The sequence below is a fragment of the Notamacropus eugenii genome, chromosome X, assembly GCF_028372415.1.
Source record: "Notamacropus eugenii isolate mMacEug1 chromosome X, mMacEug1.pri_v2, whole genome shotgun sequence".
In the NCBI taxonomy this organism is placed as follows: domain Eukaryota; kingdom Metazoa; phylum Chordata; class Mammalia; order Diprotodontia; family Macropodidae; genus Notamacropus; species Notamacropus eugenii.
In genome coordinates this window covers 89,883,486-89,902,185 of record NC_092879.1, presented here as the reverse complement: position 1 = coordinate 89,902,185, position 18,700 = coordinate 89,883,486, and the positions used below count along the sequence as shown (strand labels likewise).

The 18,700-nt window shown below is 41.3% G+C and overlaps 1 protein-coding gene across 7 annotated transcripts in view; it reads right to left on the bottom strand.

Moving 5' to 3' along the window:
* The window catches only part of DIAPH2 (diaphanous related formin 2), a 1,011,052-nt gene that overhangs the window by 106,815 nt on the left and 885,537 nt on the right, over positions 1-18,700 (bottom strand). For 6 of the 7 annotated variants that reach the window (XM_072625715.1, XM_072625716.1, XM_072625720.1 and 3 more), the window contains one exon: positions 432-970. The exons of the other annotated variant lie outside the window; for it this stretch is intronic. In XM_072625715.1, coding sequence (XP_072481816.1) covers positions 906-970 — 65 coding nt within the window. In that variant the 3' untranslated portion in view covers positions 432-905. Of the gene's footprint in view, positions 1-431; positions 971-18,700 lie in introns of those variants that run through there. 7 annotated transcript variants of the gene reach the window in all.

The following is an 18,700-nucleotide window of genomic DNA, read 5'->3' as shown; positions in this document are numbered from 1 at the left end:
AAGCTCCCCTCCAGCTGGGGATTTCTAAGAACTAGGTTCCATGCATGCAGGTTTGGGGTAGACAAGGTGGGGGAATGAGGAGCTATTGGCACATTTCTCTAACCAAATGGAGGTGAGGGAGCTGAAGGAAAGGATTTTCCACTGCCTTGAACTTAGCCTGCTGCCTCATGTCCCATGACCAGGGAGCCAGAAAGAAGGCAGGCCCCAAGCAAGGGCAGGCAGAAATCAGGATAATAGAATTTTTAGAATCATCCATAGCAGAAACAGTAAAATGCGAAGTGCTTTTTCTCAAAAATATCTGTATAAAGTATCTGTATAAAGTAGCCATATATATGTGCGCAATTAGAAAATACCCCTTTAAATAAAGTTTAAAACACCCTCTATAGCTGATTCCATCAAAATTGGACACTAGTTTTGAAGCAGTAACAAACTCTAGATTGATGAAAAGTTTAATTTCAGCGAAAGCACATGAATCCATTCGATTTCCCTGGGGACCAGAAGCTAAATAACTTGAGTTCTGTAAGTACTAAGGTGGCTTCTCTTAAGCTGTGTTCTCAAGATTTCATTGAGGCACGTTGTTGTTCCTCTGCTTCTTCACTGGGACCTTGTGGCTGCCATTGGAAGAAGCGTCTCTTTCCTCCTTCTCTCCCCAGTGTCCAGTTTCTTCCCTGTCCCTCTCCAGCAGACCACCTGAGATTACACACTCAATGCAAGTCCTTACACCAAACACCCTGGCTGCTGACTTGAATAATTGTGTTTCTATTAGTACAATCACGGGGCTTTGGGATTTAGCAGTAGATTTAGAGACATAGAACTTGTATTTTATTCACTTTCTTCTTTGTCATTTAGGTTCATGCTGAACTCTGCTCAAAATGCCATTCTCCAGGGTCTTTGGCCCATGGGACTCATGCGGATGCAATGGCTCCATTGTGGCGGGAACGTGACCTTTCTAAAGGTGCTCGTCTGTTATCTGCAAGACAGAGAACACAAACTCTGTAAGCGTTAGACACTGGCTATCCCATAGGAGCAAGAGGTTTTCCAAACAATTCTGAGAAATCACTTCAAATGATCGTGTAAATAAGGAACGCGGCTCAGAAAGGTGCCGCAGCTGCAAGCAGGCTGAGTCCTACCGTGCAGCCATCAGCAAGAAAATGATTTTCTGGGTAAGAGAAGTCAGAGGGATAGAAGAAAGGGTAGTGACAGCAAATTCATTGGCAGAGATGTTTGAGGGATGGTCAGTACCTTTTGTTAGAGAGTCTTCTGGGGCAACCTATCCTCATTCTCTCTACTGACTGTCCTGGAGGGCACGCCAGTGAGGGCTGAGCTGGAAGTTGGGCCTTTTTGCTCTCAACCTCCACGTCACTTAGACTCGCTGGCTAGCGTTTGCCCAACTGTGTGACTGGAACAAATCCAGTAGGTTATCTAGTCATTATGGGGATGAATAATGAACATCCCTCTCCAAACACCACAAGAAAGCAAAAGTTTCAGAGCACTAAAAGCTGCTGAAAGTAGTTTTTGCTTCAACAGGAAACTGCATTTCGATGATGATTTTACTATGTCATTATCAACCCAACTTAAATGCAATTGATGTGGGTGAGAAGTCTTTTCTGACAAAAGCATAATATACTAAGAATGAGCCTGAGTCCCTAGAAATAATGCCGACTGCTAGCACTTCCAGAAATGCTAACATTTTGCACTCGCTAATTCGCTAATTCACACAACATCCCCGGGAGGTAAGCCCATCTCCTTCGATCCTATTATCTCTGCTTTAGTGATGAAGGTTACACAGCAAATCAATGAGATGGTCAGGGTTATGGTGCAGAGTGAATGCTCAAACATTAGGTCACGCTTCTTTGGGAGTTAGGCTTTTGAGACTGTTTCCCTCTAGAATGGGAGCCGGATAATGAAGTTCCCATGACATTGGCCATTACGTCTGTCTCCTAGTAAGGTTGGCTGGCGGGACCTCCCGATTTATTCTAGGGCCCTGATTTACAGAACAGGGCACAGCCAACTGGCTCTCCTGACCAAGGCCTCATCAGTGCTGTTTTGGAATTCGTTGAATTGACAGGCTTCTATAGGCCCAGGTTACTTTGTAACCTGGTGGTTGGGTGGACGAGTGAACTTTCTCTACAAAGAGACTTAGCCGAGTAATGGAGGCTCTGTCGATCCTTTTAAAGATGCCATTAACACATACATTATTTTGTGATATGTATCACAACTATAAGTGTAGAAATAACATTCATGGATACAATTATCTTTTACTTAGATATTTCTGGTTGGCAAAAAGCTTAGCTTGGGATGTTCTTTTCTATTCCTTTTGGCATTTTAGAGCAAATGAGATTATAATAGAAGAGTTACCACTTCTAGTCATTTCCTAAAGCTGTGGCAGATGGGCATCCTAGTGGCCACCTGAGTGGAGAGGATGCCAAAGTGGTGGTTCTTGGAGCTTTCTCCTATAGTGGGGCATTGGGAAGCCAAGTAAACACAGTATCACCATAAGAAATGCAGTACCTTCACTTTCCACCCTTTCTAAGAAAGGGATAAAGACTAAGCCTGGTACTTTACAATGCTACGTAGGGACAGGCAATGGAAGCGGCACGCAATAGGAAAATTGGCTGAGTAATGACTTTTCATCTACCTGTTTGAGTTAACAGTATAATTTGGGGAAGAGACAATTTGACAGTGGTTTCCCTTACCACATGCCCAACATCCACCATGGGGTAGGTTGGCATTCTCACCTGCTATGTTTATCACCTGTGTTTCTACAGTAGCACATGGAGAAAATTTCTGTGGACATTGTGGGTGGTCAGTAGATAGAGCTCTGGCCCTCAGGAAGACCTCAGTACAAATCCAGCCTCAGATAGTTGCTACGTGCCAGGATTAAGGACAGGCAGATGAAATGAGAGTTCAGAGGCCAGCAAGTCACCCAGTTTGACTGGATGTTGAATAAGTGAGGGAGGGTTTTAAATGCCAAGATGAGGAATTTCTATTTGGGAAGAGTTCTGGGCCAGTGAGGGCTCTAGAACAGGGGAACAACATAGATTCCTTTAGCATCTGTCTTTCTTAACCCTGCGACTTGCAAAGGAAAAGACGTTTTTGGAAAGAATGTTGCTTCAATTTGACCATTTTGCCTAGGTGTCACTGTAGTCAAGGTGGATTATGAAGTCTGGAAGCTACTACAAGGACTAGACTATATGTCCAAACATCACATATAGAGAGGATGGATGAGAAGCCAGGAGACCAAGTTTGAGATTTCCACCAATCCATGTAAGACATGGTGAAGGCCTTAACTAGAATGATGGCTGTGTGAGAGGACAGAAGGGAAGGGTGGAGGATGACTATGAAGCTGTGAATCTGGGTGACCACAGAGACAGTGGTAACTAACAAATAAAGAGGCAGGTAGGGGCACCACAGTGGAGATAGCGCTGATCCTGGAGTCAGGGAGACTTGAGTTCGAATCCATCCTCAGATACTTACTAGCAAGTCACTTAACATCTATCTGCCCTCAGTTTCTTCATCTACAAAATGAGCACTATAATAACGCCTACCACTTGAGGGTGTTGTGAGGATAAAATCAGATAATATTTGTAAAAAAAACAAAAAACAAAAACCTTTGCAAACCTTAAAGCACCATATAAATGCTAGAATGCTAGTGTTGTTAGTTGGAGGGATATAACAAGTTCTGTTTTGGACGGTTAAGTTGCCAACAGAATATCCAAGTGGAAGTGTATAATACACATTTGTTGTGTGACTGGAACCCAGGAGAGAGATGTGGACAGTCCAAGAGTCATATCTAATTGAACCTAGGGGAGGTGATGAGTTCTCTACTGAAAGCATGAAAAAAAAGGGCCCAAGACAGAGCATTGAGGGACATCTCTGGTTAGAGGATAGGACTTCAAAGCATAAATGGTGATGATCTAAAAAAGCAGACTGAGAAGGAACGGTATCCAGGGAAGGTCACAGGGTAAAACAGGACAGAGAACTCAAGAAGGATAAAAGCTGAGCCAAGTTTATCAAATTGTGCAATGAAGAGATCATGAGTAAACTTTGAGGGATGAGGTCAAAAACCAGATTATAAGGGATTGGGAGGTGAAGAAGCGGGGGTAACCGAAGTAGAAAGCCAGCTTTTAGCGGTGAAAGGACTAATTTGAGAGGCTGGGGAAAACTGGGACAAGCTTCCAGAGGAGAAGGACTTGACCATAAGAAGGGTCATCACTTTGGGAGAAATTGAAGCAAAGGAGGACACACTAGGAACTTAAGATAGATGGTCTCAATTTTCTCAGTAAAAGTAAGAACCCTTTGTTGGGTGGGATGGTGAGAAGAGAAGGTTTGGATAGCCCAAGAGGATCATCATGCAGTGGTGAGGGCCCAGTTAAGACAGAATAGCATAAACCAGTAGTGGACCCAATTAGTATGCTTGTGCACCTTCCTCCAGGAATGTTCAGTGAACAGGAGTAAAATCCAAGAAGATGAATGGTTGGTGGTCACAGAAAGGTCACAGAATTAAATTAAGTGGAGTGAGGCACAGGGGCCTATGGAAGGATTTAGGAGGTTCTGGTCAGACAGAGATCTCCTACATATAGGTAGGCGATAGTGAGATGATCCAGAGTACAACCATTTCTACATGCAGCTGAGGAAATGGGATGCCCAAGCACCTTCTATTTTGAAGTGTCCCCACATAAAAGGGCAGGAGGAGAAGTCATCTCAGAGACAATGAGGACGTGAGGTACGGAACGAATCAGTTTCAGAAGAATTGGGGAAATGTGCCTGAATAGGGAAGGAAGCTCTAATGATAAATTAAACCATTCCAGTACAATTCTCATCTCAATGACACAGTTACACTTTTAAAGTAGAAACAGGTCATGCTGGGTAATCGATATCCTTCATTATGTGCACAGAAATCCACCCAAGGAAAAATGAATACTTGCAATATGGCGGTGTCTTAGGTTGGCGGAAGAGATGGAAGTTATTTTAATAAGGATGGTAATAGAAAGCCATAGTATTAAAGGACTTCATACACTACTGTGACTACAGACCTACAACTCCCATTAACTGTAATAGGAGTTAAGCACATGTAATGGTAACAACATAGACCCCTAAATTTCTTTCCAATTGGAAACGTGGTCTAGATACTCGCATGCTTTCACATGGAAAATTGGGATAGCAAAATTGATTTCACATTGAAATTGCCCAGGGTCTGGTGTGGGCACTTTCCCCAGACTAGGGAGTGGAGGTAACATCAGTATGATGAACGCCTTTGCTCTTCTCATCTTTGTGTTCATTATCAGTTTGATTATTAAGAGAGTCTCCATCGTTGCAAGGATTTATTAATTCAGTAGCTTGTTATCAGCATGCAACTCTGCTGTGTTAGGGGAAAAAAGAAACGACATTTTCTAGAACTGCTGTAGTATAAGATTCCATCACTTGTCGCTGTTTCACTTCTTTCTTATCCCTCATGCCCTGGTAGTAACTCTGCTCTCTAGCTCTGTTAGGACCCTCAAAGTTTCTCACTTGCAAGCCTAATGATATCGAGGTACATTCACAAACAAACTCAATTACAGTAACTTTAGGGAGATTGAAATGCATGATCAAAGCAAAAGCACATGGCACAATAACATAGCTTTAAGGCACTAAAACGTAATCCAGATTAAGCTCCAAATGTGGCAAATCTCTCTGCTTACTTTTATCTGCTCTAAACAAGATAGTTCCCAACATGCAGAACTAACCTCTGGGGATTTTCAAAGACTATCATTTACATAATTGATAAGTGGACTTCAGAGAGACCGTGCCTTTGGAATTCAGTCAAAAATATGACTGAAAGCGGAAAACAATCTATCATTTAGTATTTCAGTCATATAAAAAGTCTGCTGTTGATTATCTTTAGACCCGATGCAAAGCATGTTTGGCCTCTTAAGAAAATGTCATTGGTTAATTTTTTTAATTCTGAATTTGACAAAGATCAAATAACATGAGCATTTTGACATACAAAGTAGAAAAGAAAAAGGACTGGACATGAAGTGATTAATCTGTTACACAAAGCTTTCTTTTCCTTTTTGGTACATACTAAATTCAACATATAATTATTCAAAACTGTCCTGTTTGGTTATGTATCTTTTCAGCCTTCTTTCTCTTCTGTGCATTAAAGAAAAATGTTTCGATGACCTTCTTTTCTTTAACAGCCGTACGGATAGAATGCTCTCTCCTCCCCAAATTAGAAAGAAAAGAAAAAGGCCAAACCCTTGTTAATGATTTTGCTTAGTCAAGCAAAGTGAAGTCCCACGTTGTCCGTGCCCCAAATGTCTGTCTCATTGTGACCCTTGAGCTCATCACCTTTCTGGCAATCGAGAGGTAACACACTTTCCCATGATCAGAGTTCTTAGATTGTTCTGAGTTAGGCTGGCTATGAACCTTCCCCCTTATCCACAGTTGCAAAACATTTTTCTTTGCTTGTACTGCTCATTTGTTTATGACGTGATCTTTTAGGTCTAAATCCAATTGGACTGTATCCAGTTGGAGCCTATCTGATTATATGATGCAAGATCTTGGTCTAAATCTAATTTCTGCTGGACCACTTTCCAGTTTCCCTCAAATAGTGGGCCCTTACTTCAGCAGTTGGGGACTTTAAGTTGACCAGAAACTTCACTGCTGGGTTTATTTGCTTAGTCTTGTGTACCTAATCTGTTCCATTGATCAGCTTCTCTATTCTTTTAAAACTAATATCACAGAGTTTTGCTGATCAGTGATGTGTAGTAGAGTTTGAGATCTGGTACTGCTAGGCCCCCTTCCTCATTTTATTCCCCCACTTTTTCCCTTGAGCTTTATGACCTTCTGATGCTTAGGTCATTTCATTATTATGGTCTAACTCTAACATAGTTTGGGGGTGGTTTGGAATGGCAATGAATAAGGAATTTGAATGAATGAAAAAACACTTATTAAACACTTGCTACGTACATAGGGAGAGTCTATGCTCTCAAGGAGCTCACATTTTAATGGGGGCGATACAGGTATGGAGGGTTTTCGCTCGACTCTTCTTTCATGCCGTTCATGCTGATGAAATCACATCCTTTTCTGATATTGAACCAGCTGATGATGCTAAGAACATTCTTTTCTGAGTCTTTAAGATCTGTGGCCAAAGCACCTACAGTTACATGAAGGCTGGAGACAAAGTCTCCGAGTTCCCCAGGCTTTCCACAGGAATCAGAAGGGAGATGGTGGTGATGGGAGTGGTAGAGGTTTGACTGGTCTGCCTCAGGTAGGCTGGGTTGCTCGTCCGCTTCCCTGAAGGAGTTGTTTCCCTGGATCCTAGATTAGGAGGGCCTAGCTTTGAGCAATGAAAAGTTTTCCAACTTTTGAAGTCTTGCTATTTTTGCAAAGAGTGTTTTATGTGTATTCACAGAGTTCCCGTTTGCCTTCCTAGGAATACTCCCAAATACTTGATGCATTATGTAGTTATTTTCTAGCTCTTGTGGTTAGTTTTTGTTGGTGATCTATAGAAACGGTGATGATTTATTTCTGTGGCTTTATTTTATATCCTGCAACTCTGAGTTATCATTTCAATTCATTGTTAGCTGACTCTTTAAAGATGTCACATCAACTGCAAAAAAAGGCTTTCCCTTTTGCTTTTGCTTATTCCCTCAATTTTTGTCTTCTCTTATTGTTGTAGTTCTATATGTTCCTAGTGCTATATCACGGAACAGTGGTGATAATGGACATCCTTGCTTTCTATCCTTCATCTTACCAGAAAGGCCTTTAATTTATCTCTTGACTCTTGATTTCAAATAGATATGGAGCTTACCATATTAAGGCCAGGTACTCGTGGTTTTTAGTGGGTTTTTTCCCCCAACAGAAATGGGTGCTGAACTTTTGTCAAAAGTCTGTTCATCACCATTTGATATAATCCTGTGATTATTATGTATATAATTTTCCTTATATTGAACCAACCCTGAATTCCTGGTATAACTCCAATTATCTGACAGTATATCATATTTTAAATGTTTTAACCTTTTGCCAACATATTCATTAAGGCTATTGGCTAACAGTTTTCTTTCTCTGTTTCATCCCTCTCTGGGTTAGGTATCAAGCTCGTATTTATATCTTAGAAGGAGTTTGGTAGAATTCCTTCTTTTCTTATTTTTGCAACCAGCAATTATATAATATTGCAATAACTGTTCTTTGAATGTTTGCAACAATTTGCTTGTCAATCTGTATTGTCTGGGGTTGAGTTTTTGCATATTAGGTGAAATTTGTATTTGCTTTCTTTAATGAAGACTACATTTGGATCCCAAGACAAACTAGCTTTTCACCAGATTTTGTCTTTGGATGGCTCTTAATGAAGAGAAATGATGAGACACTAAATCTCTAGACTTGGAAACATCTACTCAGAGAGTCCTAGATCTCTGTGTATCTCTCTCACACTTTTACCTTAATATCATCTCCTCTAATGTCCTTCTGTGACTAGCCTAGAGAACATTGACCTTTCAACCCTTAACTCTTGTTCTTTATACACACACAGGGTGTCCCAAAACTCTTACTGTAATTTAAAGCTCTAACAATATACACACTTACATATGTTTACATGTGTATATATATATTTGTGTGTGTATCTTTGCATATATACATCTATATCTCTTTATATCTATTTCATATATGCCAGATTGTGAAGCACAAATGTGGTCATAAGTGACAAGCAAAGGGCAATTTATCATCCTCCTCTCTCTTTGCCAGATTCACTAAGGCTTTCCTATCACTTATTTGGGAAGAATGTTCTGCATTCACTTCGTTTTAAAAGGAAAAAAAATCCTCAAACTTGCTATTTGCAGATGGCACGATTTCCTTAAAAACCCTAGCTAGTCTACTGAACCAATGACTATTGTCTGTCCTTCCTTTCAAAGAGGACCAATGATGTTACCTCACTGACCAGCATGGGCACTGGATTTAAGTGAGGCAGTGTACTGAAACAACTAAGAATTTTAGGAAAGTAGCAGGAGAAAAACGGAAATCCCATTCAAAATAACAACAAATTGTAAAAAAAAAAATACCAAAGTACAAGCAGGACTTATATGATTATGACCTAAATAACTGGAAACATATTAATTGCTCATGGTTGGGCTAGGCTCATGTAATAAAAATTTGGGGGAGGAATTTAATGCCACATCAATTAAACTAATACAGTGTTATTTTAGAGATTAGGAAAAATTCATCTGGAGGACCAAAAAAGGAATGAAGGGGCCTAGGGGCCCCAACTCTCTAACTGTATTCCAAAGCATCAGCCATCCAACCAAACTGGTACTCCGTAAAAATAGAACAGATTAGGTAAATAAGAGCCAGAACCATTTGAATACATAAGTATATCATTTGTTAAATTCAGGGAATTGAGTACTAGGATAAAGACTTCCTATTTGGCAAAAATCAGGCACAGACTAACAACACAATAAACTCAGGTAGGAGATATCACCTGGGCTCCTATTTTAAGGGGAAAAAAATGGAGGACAAGGTATCAAGATGATGATAAAAGATCAAATAAATAATTCTGATTACATAAAAATGAAAAGTTTCTACCTAAGAAAGGTAAATGCAGTTAGAAGCAGAAGGGAAATCATTAATTTGGGAGAAAAAGCTTCACAGCATTTTTTTCTTGAAAAATCTATATATCCAAGATACACCAATAGATAAGTCATTCTTCAAATGAAGAAATGCAAGTTATTAACACCCACATTTAAATGCTCCAAATCACTAAGAAGAGAAATTCAAATAACTCTGCCATTCCACTTCACAGCAGTCAGACTGGCAAAGATGACTAAAAACATGGAATTGTGGTTAGCAGTTTCGGGACGGCAAGCCTACTAGTGTGCCCCTGGTGGGGCTGGTTGTAAATTGTTTTAACCATTCTGGAAATCAATTCCGAACTGTCCACACAACACCACTAAAGCAGTACAGAGCCTTTGATCTGGTCAGTGATATTATTATTACACACGTACCCTAAGGAGGTCAAGGACTCAGAGGTCTAAGCATATTTATGGGAGCATTTTTCTTTGTATCAAAAGTGACTATCAGTTGGGAGATGGCTGAATAAGTTGTGGTAGATGAATGTAATGGAATTTTACTGCATTAGAAGAATTGAGGATTTACTGCATTATGAGAATTGAAGGGAAAGAACCAGGCAAACCACTTATCCAAATCATGCCACAGAAATAATATGAGGAGAAAACTCTGAGCAAAGCAGTGACCAAGCACAACTTCAAAAGAGGGGAATGAAATAGCGGTAGAGGGCCATGTAAGCATCCTCAGATGTGGCCAATGTGTTTGTTTTATTTGTTATAAGGGAGGGCTCCTACTTTGGAGGACAGTAATGGATATGAAAAACACAACTCCTCCATCCCAGAAATACTGGAACACACATGCAGTACACATAGCGAGAATGGAATTGGGCTACAAAAGCAAAATTGTTTTCCCCCCAAAAGCATACTCACTGTTTTCCTGTAAAAACTGTCAAGTCCTGTTGGACCATGATATTAAAACTGTTCCTTGAAATCTTTATTGTGAGTTTGTTCCATGAGACTATGTATACAGATGTATAACAATTATTAGATTTAATATCTGAATGAACTCAGGTTCCCATTAGAGCCCAAATGCTTCAATGACCCCATTATTTTGCTTCCACTGCTCCCAGACCTGATCAACTTAATTATTCTGACTAACAAAATATTTAGGACATGAATTTATGATTTGTTTCAAACCAAAAGGGACAATGAAAAGTACTTCTTAAAAAATCACAGTGCAGAAAGTAGGAGATAAGTCAAAGATGGACAGTACTTCATGTACTTAGCACATCTTGTTTATTTGCACTCTCCTTGCACCTAGCTCAGTGGATATAACAGCAGGCATTTACTAAATGTTGATTTTTTAATCTGTTCCAAGGATGCAATGACTGTCCTATTTTGATTACTCCTTAGTACGTATCTGGGCTTTCATTCTTCCAAGTAACACTGCAGACAGAAAGCATCCTTTACCAGTAGAAAGAGGACCAGAGATTCCACCGTGATCGTCCATGTGCAACGCTCATGCCCTTTTATACCTAGATAGTTAAGGTCTATTTCTTTGTCTGGATAAAAAGACAGCATGTTAGCTCAAACAACCTGCATTGCAGCATTATCTGGGAGCAAGGGCTACAATAGAGAGAGCATCTCAGAGACTCAGAGTTAGAAGGGATCTTGAAGGCTGTCTAGTAGTTGCCTGTATCTGAAATGGCAGCATTCCCGAACTGTCATGCAGCCCTCATGGGAAGACCTCCAGTGTAAACCATCAGTGCTGCTGGACAACTCCCACTCTTTTAGCCAAAGATGTTACTGGGTTGGTTGTTTTTTTTGAGGGGGGCGGGAATCAAACATAAGGCTAAGACTTCTTCTTACATGACAGCATTTCACCTTCTTCTTCTCCACTTCCCATGCTAAGCCTCCTTTTCCCCTCAGGCTTTTCAACCCTCCTTGAATGGTGGTCCCCTTGTCATCCTCACTGCCCTTGTCTGTGCATGTTTCAACCTGTCAGTGTATTTCTTAAAATGTGGTGCTGCCACCATGAATACAGAGTGGTCTGCTTCAGGTGGAGAACTTGGCTTTGAATGTTGACTATTAATTATTGTGTTGTGTAACCCTGAATAAGTCCCAGTTGGTCTGGGCCTCAGTTTCCTCACCTACAGAATGATCTCTAAGTGCCCTTCTAACTCTCAATCACATGATCCTGTTAATGCAGCCCAAGATCACTGTAACTTTTTTGGCTGGCATATCACACTACTGATTCTTCCCAAACTTGTGTTCTTTCCAAGATCTTTTTCAGGGACACCGTCATCTCGTCAAACTTCCCCTTCCCTCTTCTTGGGCAGATTTGGTGAACTCGTTTACCTTTCTGACATTTCCTTGTTTTAGATTCAGTTCACAGTTCTAGATATTTTTATATTCAGGATTCTCCTATCCAGTTGGTTAGTGACTCCTCCCTATATGTTATCCATAGGTTGGAAAAGTATGGTATCTATGCCTTCATCCAAGAAATCTATCAAAATGCTTAACAGAACAGGGTCAAGGGCAGTTGTAGCTAAAAAAAAAAAAAGCAAAGCAGCCACCCTTTTCCTCAGATCTTCTAAGCTCTGGTCTCATTATTGGTGGCTGTAAAAGTACCTTTTGTATTTCATTACTGCCAGTTTTGAATATATGTTAATAGCTCCAAAGAAGTTCTATTTCTTTTCTACAAAACAGAAGAAGGAATACATACAATAATGAATTTGAAACCTTGGTAGCACCGATTTATTTCTCATCAGTGAATGCATTTGTCCTCAAAAAGAATGAAACTGACATCAAAGTGGTCCCCTTGCCCCTTGCCTCCTTTCACTAATGATATGTAACGGCTGCTGAGCCTGCAGTAAACGTGTTTATGTCCAGTTGAATTCCCATCATTTTACAATCCAATCTGATTCCTTTTTTATTTTTTTTTTTAAAAAAGGCAGTCCCAGGAGACCAGCAGCAGCTCCTGCTTCAAGGCATTTCCTGACATCAGCCTTCACTTCGCAGTTCAACCTCAAGTCCCTGATTTGACAAAGCACACAGAGAGTCAGGAGAGAAGTCTCTTTCTCTGCCTCCTCTCCAAAGGTGCCTGACAGGAGTCAATAGTGATTCCTTCCCAAGGCTACCATCGAAAAATGCCAGATGCAAGTCCAAGGGGAAGCTTTCTAGTGATTCCTTCCAATATTTTACTAAAGAGCAGTGTAAGAATGCCTTTGACTCAGTGTGATCTTTCTTCTTCTTTTCTCGATGACTGCAATCTATTGTAGCAGTGGGCAGTTTGTTCAGGACTGCCAGGCAGAGATGCTTTTTTCCCCTTGGCATGCTCTATAAAAGTAATGGATTCAAAGATGGAAAAGAAAGAGGAAAAAGTCCTCTTTTTCCTAAAAGAACTTCTTTCATAATAGAGCCTGGTCAAACAGCGCGACGCTGCTATCACTCTTTGCTTTTCATATTGAGTGGCCAACCACATGTTCCTTGCTAGCCCCCAACGCTTCCTGCGTCCTGTGGCCTCTGCTGTTGTATTTTTAATGTACTAAAAACAAACTCGCTTATTATAAAAGAGCAGTGACAAGCCCTGCTTGTAATAAGTACAATGTAAAATAAAATATCTTCAATGTCATCATAGTAAAGGCAGCCTATCTCTAATTACTATTTTTAGATTACATAAAACATCCACATTTTTATTCATGCTTGGCCTAACAGCCGCAACTCAGCACTGCAATATTTCAATGGAACTGAATGTGCCATGAGAAAACTTTGGGGAAAAACCAGACTTGGAGCTGGCCCCGTCATTTGGCGACTGGCTCAGGTTTTGTCTCTGTGAATTTGATGGTTTCCTAGGCTCCTTATGGAGGCCCCGGGAAAGGCAATGAATGAGAGTTAAATTAGGAAAGGAATGAGAATAAAGCCACGCCCACATTTCTAAATTTACTCCTAGTAAAGTGAGTCTCCAAATCACAATTAAGAACAGACGGTCCGGTCCCATTCCCAGCATCTTAGCTGCTGGGGGAAGGGGAGGTCAAGAAAGGCTTCTCATAGAAAACGGTAGTGTTGAGCTTGGTCTCATAGGATACTAGCGATTCTGAAAGATGGAGGCGAGGGGGCCAGGCATTCCGGGCATAGGAGACAGAGTTTTGTGTAGGAGGAATGGTAAAAAATTTGGTTTGGTTGAATCAGAGGGCACACCAAAGAAGAAGAAGAATGTGTGGTGCGCCTTTGTAAAGGCAGGTGGGGGGCAAGTTGTAAAAGACTTTAAATGTCAAATAGAGAACTTGAGATTTAATCCCTGAAGTAATAGGGAGCCAGCAGAGTTTACCGAATAGGGAAGAAATAAGGTCAACCATGCACTTTAGGAAAATCATTTCCACAGCTGTGTGAAAGATGGACTGATAGGAGGGCCCTGTAACAGTCCAGGTTAGAGGTGAGCATGGAGAGGAGACACCCAAGACCGTCATTCCCAAATGTTGCCAGTTTCCACTTACAGTTCTTAGATGCTCCTATTTAAGGCTTTCTGCTGTCAGAAATATGCTATCTTGGCCTTTGGTATCCTGCCTTTCCTTTCCTTAAACAAAGGGGGCAGCTAGGTGGTGCCGCAGATGGAGCACTAGTGCAGGAGGCAGGAGGGCCTGAGTTAAAATCTCACCTCAGACACTTGACACTCACTAGCTGTGTGACCTTGGGCAGGTCACTTAACCCCAAGTGCCTCATCCTGGGTCATCTCCAGTCATCCTGATGAATATCTGGTCACTGGATCCAGAGGGCTCTGGAGGAGAAGTGAGGCTGGTGATGCACAGCCCTCCCTCACTCAAAACAAAGTCAAGTGCAAGTCATGTCATCATTTCTCTGATGGCGTGGTCTTCTTCGGCAACGAAGGACAAACACACACACACATCCTTAAACAAAACTCTCAAGTTCATATGGTTTACTCTAATGCCTTGATGGACAATTCATGATTTATGTGCACACGCCTGTTTGTGTTTCTCTCTCTGGGACAGGGAAAGGAGGTTTCTTCCATCTATGCCAGGTGTGGCCTTTCTATCCTTAAAGGAGATGTTTTTTTGTGAATTGCAACAACCAGAAAAAATACCATTCCTTTGTCATGCTAAGTGTCTCCAAACACGGTTAGGCTGGCCCTCAAATGAGAACATGTTTCCCAGAGCCCGAGTGCTTCCTGAGGCAGTGACTAGAAGGAGGCTAGGTTAGGCCAAATAAGTGACTAAAGCAAGAAAAAGAGACTGATGATAGAATCAAAATCTTAACACTGTCTCCAAGTTCACAGGTTATTTAATTAGTAACTGGTTAATAGATCAAAGATTAATGATTTACATATTTATGCTCCCATAAAAAGACCCAGGCCTATTTATGTCAATTTAAGGATAAGAATTTATTGCCTAAATCAGCTATGGGGGCACAGGGATGAGAACATTCAATGAGCTTACATTCTATCACAGAGGGAAACAACATATTTAAAGATATAGATACATATGCAAAAAGGAATTCTCGGGGGTAGAGGATTTGGGAAATACTTTGTGTTGGAGATAGTACTTGGGCTAATCCTTGAAGAAAGCTAGAGATTTCTAGGCATGAGGGACAGCTAGTACAAATGTATGGAGGTGGGAATGTTGCATTTGGATGACATCAAGGTGGTCTATTTGGCTGTAATGTGGAGAGTGTTATGGGGAGTAATGTGAAGTCACTCTCAAAACATAAGTCTGAGATATCTTGGACTGGGTTTTAAATGCCAAGAAGTTGTTTTTTGGTGTTCTCAAGCAAAGTCTTCTCCATGTATTCCTATTCATTCAACCTGATGATGTAAGCCTGTCAAGATCCTTTCGGACCCTGACTCTCATTGTTTACTGGCACTCTTCCTTACAGCTCTGAGTCATCTGTGATTTAATGAGCGCGATAAAAATGTTCAACAGTAGCGTCCAAGGACAGGCGCTTAGGGCCAGACAGCATCTGGCCATGTTGACCCTGAACCATCAACTGGGAAACTTGTCATCTACCTGTTCCTTAATCCATGTTAAAATAGGAGACACTTGATCAAAAGCTTTGTTAAAACCGAGATAAACTTTCCATAGCATTTTCATCCATTAATTTAGTGACACTATGACAAAAAAAAATGAATTGAGAAGTGGGAGGCGATGACGTAGAGGAACAGAGTCTAGAGAATGTTTGGGAGGATGGTTGGGGAAATTAGGAGAGACATGAAACGAGAGCTTCTGAAAACAGCAGGGCCAAGTGCAAGCTTTTTTAAACAGAGGAATATTTGTAGGCATCGTGTCTTCTACAGTTTTCACTTAACAATTATATTTTAGGTAAACACGTTCATACGTTGACATAACCTGAGCACTTGTGATGTTTTTAGCAGTATGTGGTACTGTGTGAACATGCCACCCTTCAATTAGCCATTTCTACACTGAAGTGATGAGCTAGGAAGATTTGTGTGGCACTACTGAGCCCACTCAGGAAGTGAGTGTATGGCCTCCCAGCTCTGGCAATATTGGGTTGGATCATTTTGATTTATTTTTGTTACTTTAATAAGTACATAAAGGGCCCCTTAAGGAAGTCTACATCAGCATTTCTTTAATTGCAACTGAGGCTAAGCATTTTTCCATGTGGCTGTTTACTGCCTGGTTTTAGTCATGTGTCACCTGTATCTGTTCATCTCCTTTGGTCACTTAGCATCACCTTTCATGCTACAGATTAACCTTAACTCCAAGAATCTGCCTGCCTTAGGTGCATGGAAACAGTTGCCAGAGGCAATGAGCCAAAAGCCCTGAAGTTTAAGATGCAGAAATGGGGGCTGAGAACTTCTGAGACTGAGTTGGCATTTCAGCATTAGGTAGTGTGGGGCAAAGAGCCACACCTGAGTCAAGTCATATTCCCTGGAAGCTGTTTTCTCCGGTGTTCACAGTTGAAGCTTGTGAATTCATATCCAGAAGTGAATATTTGCCCACAGTGTTACAAACCTAGCATCATAGCTACCACAAAAGAAGCATAACATGGCGCTTAGTAGTTGGGGAGGCTCCTAGTGGGCCAGGTTCCACAAAGGCCCTACTACGCTGCCTGTCCCTCATCAGTCCTTAATAAACGTGGGCTGAATTGAAGTCAGTAGTTGCCAAAGAGAAAAAGAGAGCTAAAAAGGGGAGAGAGCAATGTGCAGATGCTGGTGGGATGTGGCAGGGGCATTAGGCTTCACACCAAGAACTTCCATTTGGTCATGGTGGGAGGTGCCACAATGGGGTGCTTTACTGAAGGGAAAAATCCAAGCCTTTCTCCATTCATACTCAGATTCAGTTTTGCAGCACAATTGTTTATATGCATAACATAGATGTTATTTTTTCTAAGATTAATAACTCTTGAAAGGCAGGGATTGCATCTCGTTTGGGTCTAGAACCACAACCTGTATGCCACGTCATAATATTAGCATGTTTTTCTGTAGCATCTGAAGGTTTGCAAAGGTACATAGAGGATCTCATTCGATCCTCCTCGTGAAAGAGATCAAGGATGATCAGAATTAAGAAAAGGTTTGGCAACATTGGAGAGGCAGGTTTAGTTGAATGAGGCTGGAAGCCCAATATGCCATGGGTAGGGATGCTTTTCTCAAGTTTAGCCACAAAGGGGAAGAGAAATCCAGGAAAATAGCTAACAGGGATGGATGCATCAACTGCAGTATTTTTAAGAACCAGGGAGGCAGGAGAGAGGGTGGGGATGAAGAGTGAGGGCGATTGTCTGGAGACATCAGGAGGGGCTGAGTTTGAGGGAGCAGGTAGTGGGTTTGTTCTGGCAAGGCAAAGAGTCACTTCTTTGAAACGGCAGTGAAGAAGATAGTAGGGGGAGACTGATGGTTTGAGTTGAGGTTGCTGTGCAAGGCGTTTGTTCCAAGTATGGCCAGACGTACCAGAGGAGCAGAAAGTTTCTGGTTTGCCTCCACTCAATTCCCAGAGGATGGTTGTACCCCTCCACTAGGCATTAACTGGGACTTCTGAGAGTGCTCTTCTATGATGAACCCAACAGCCTATGAGTTTACCTTGGGTTATTCTGGCCCCCCCCCCCCAATGCATTACTTTTCTCCACAGGGAACGTCCAACTCCGCTTTTCAGCCCATTCATAAGCCTCAAGAGATCTTTCTGTAGTTAAGTCCTGACAAAATTGTATAACCTGGAACGTCATCTTTGAACTGGTCTTCATGTACCTTATGTTTTTAAAAGGGACAAACTACCTCTTAAAATGAGAAAGATATTGAGTCAATACATCCTCCAATTAAAAGAAATCCTACTTCCTTCCATCCAGCCTCTTGATCAGATCCTATCCCATGGCACCAATGAAGACGGAATGTTCCCACAGACCCAGGCTGGTCCTTCATGCTGAGAAGGCAGTAAAAAGGCGTTAACTTGGAGGGTTAATTTACCAAATGCCCCAAAGGCATTCACACCCGTTGTTATTTTTCCTATTCTCCCCCCTCCATGTCGATTCTCCTTTCTATATGCCTCTTACATATTTAAAGCGCCTAATATTTATCATTATTTCATTTAAAAATGTTTATTTCCTACTCCAGGAAGCCTTATTAATTTTTACAATACCCCCTTTTCAGCTTGTAAGAAAAATACGATGGATCTGCAGTCCTTTCTGAGATGTTTCAATTATATAGGGACTTTCCATGAATTTTAAAAATCTGCTTGATGTTTTTTTTTAATTTTTCCACTGACATTTCAATAGGAGTAAAAAGTCAGTGAAGAAAAAAAGTCTTTCAGTTCTACTTGTTAGAGACATTTGATTACATGAGGGAAACCCAATGTCTTGGTCTTAGGTTGTCTATGAACTTTTAGTGATGTTGGAGTGACTGCTATTTTCCTCTCATCTGCTACTCTGCTGGCCAGAGCAGCTGCTTGCCCCCGCTTAAGGTGCCCATTTTTCTACATAAATGCACATCTTCCTCTTGCCCCTGTGCCACTGCCTTTCTGCTAGCACCTCTCTCATTCCTAGTAGGTCTCAGCATTTGAGCCACATCCCCAAATACTCTCTCTCCTTAAACACTGTTCCTCTGAGCTCATCTCAGCACTCCCTCATGCAGATACAGAAAGTCAGCGTGTGGTTTGTTTCTATTTCTTTACAAGGGTGCAGCAGGAGCCCACCCTTTGTCT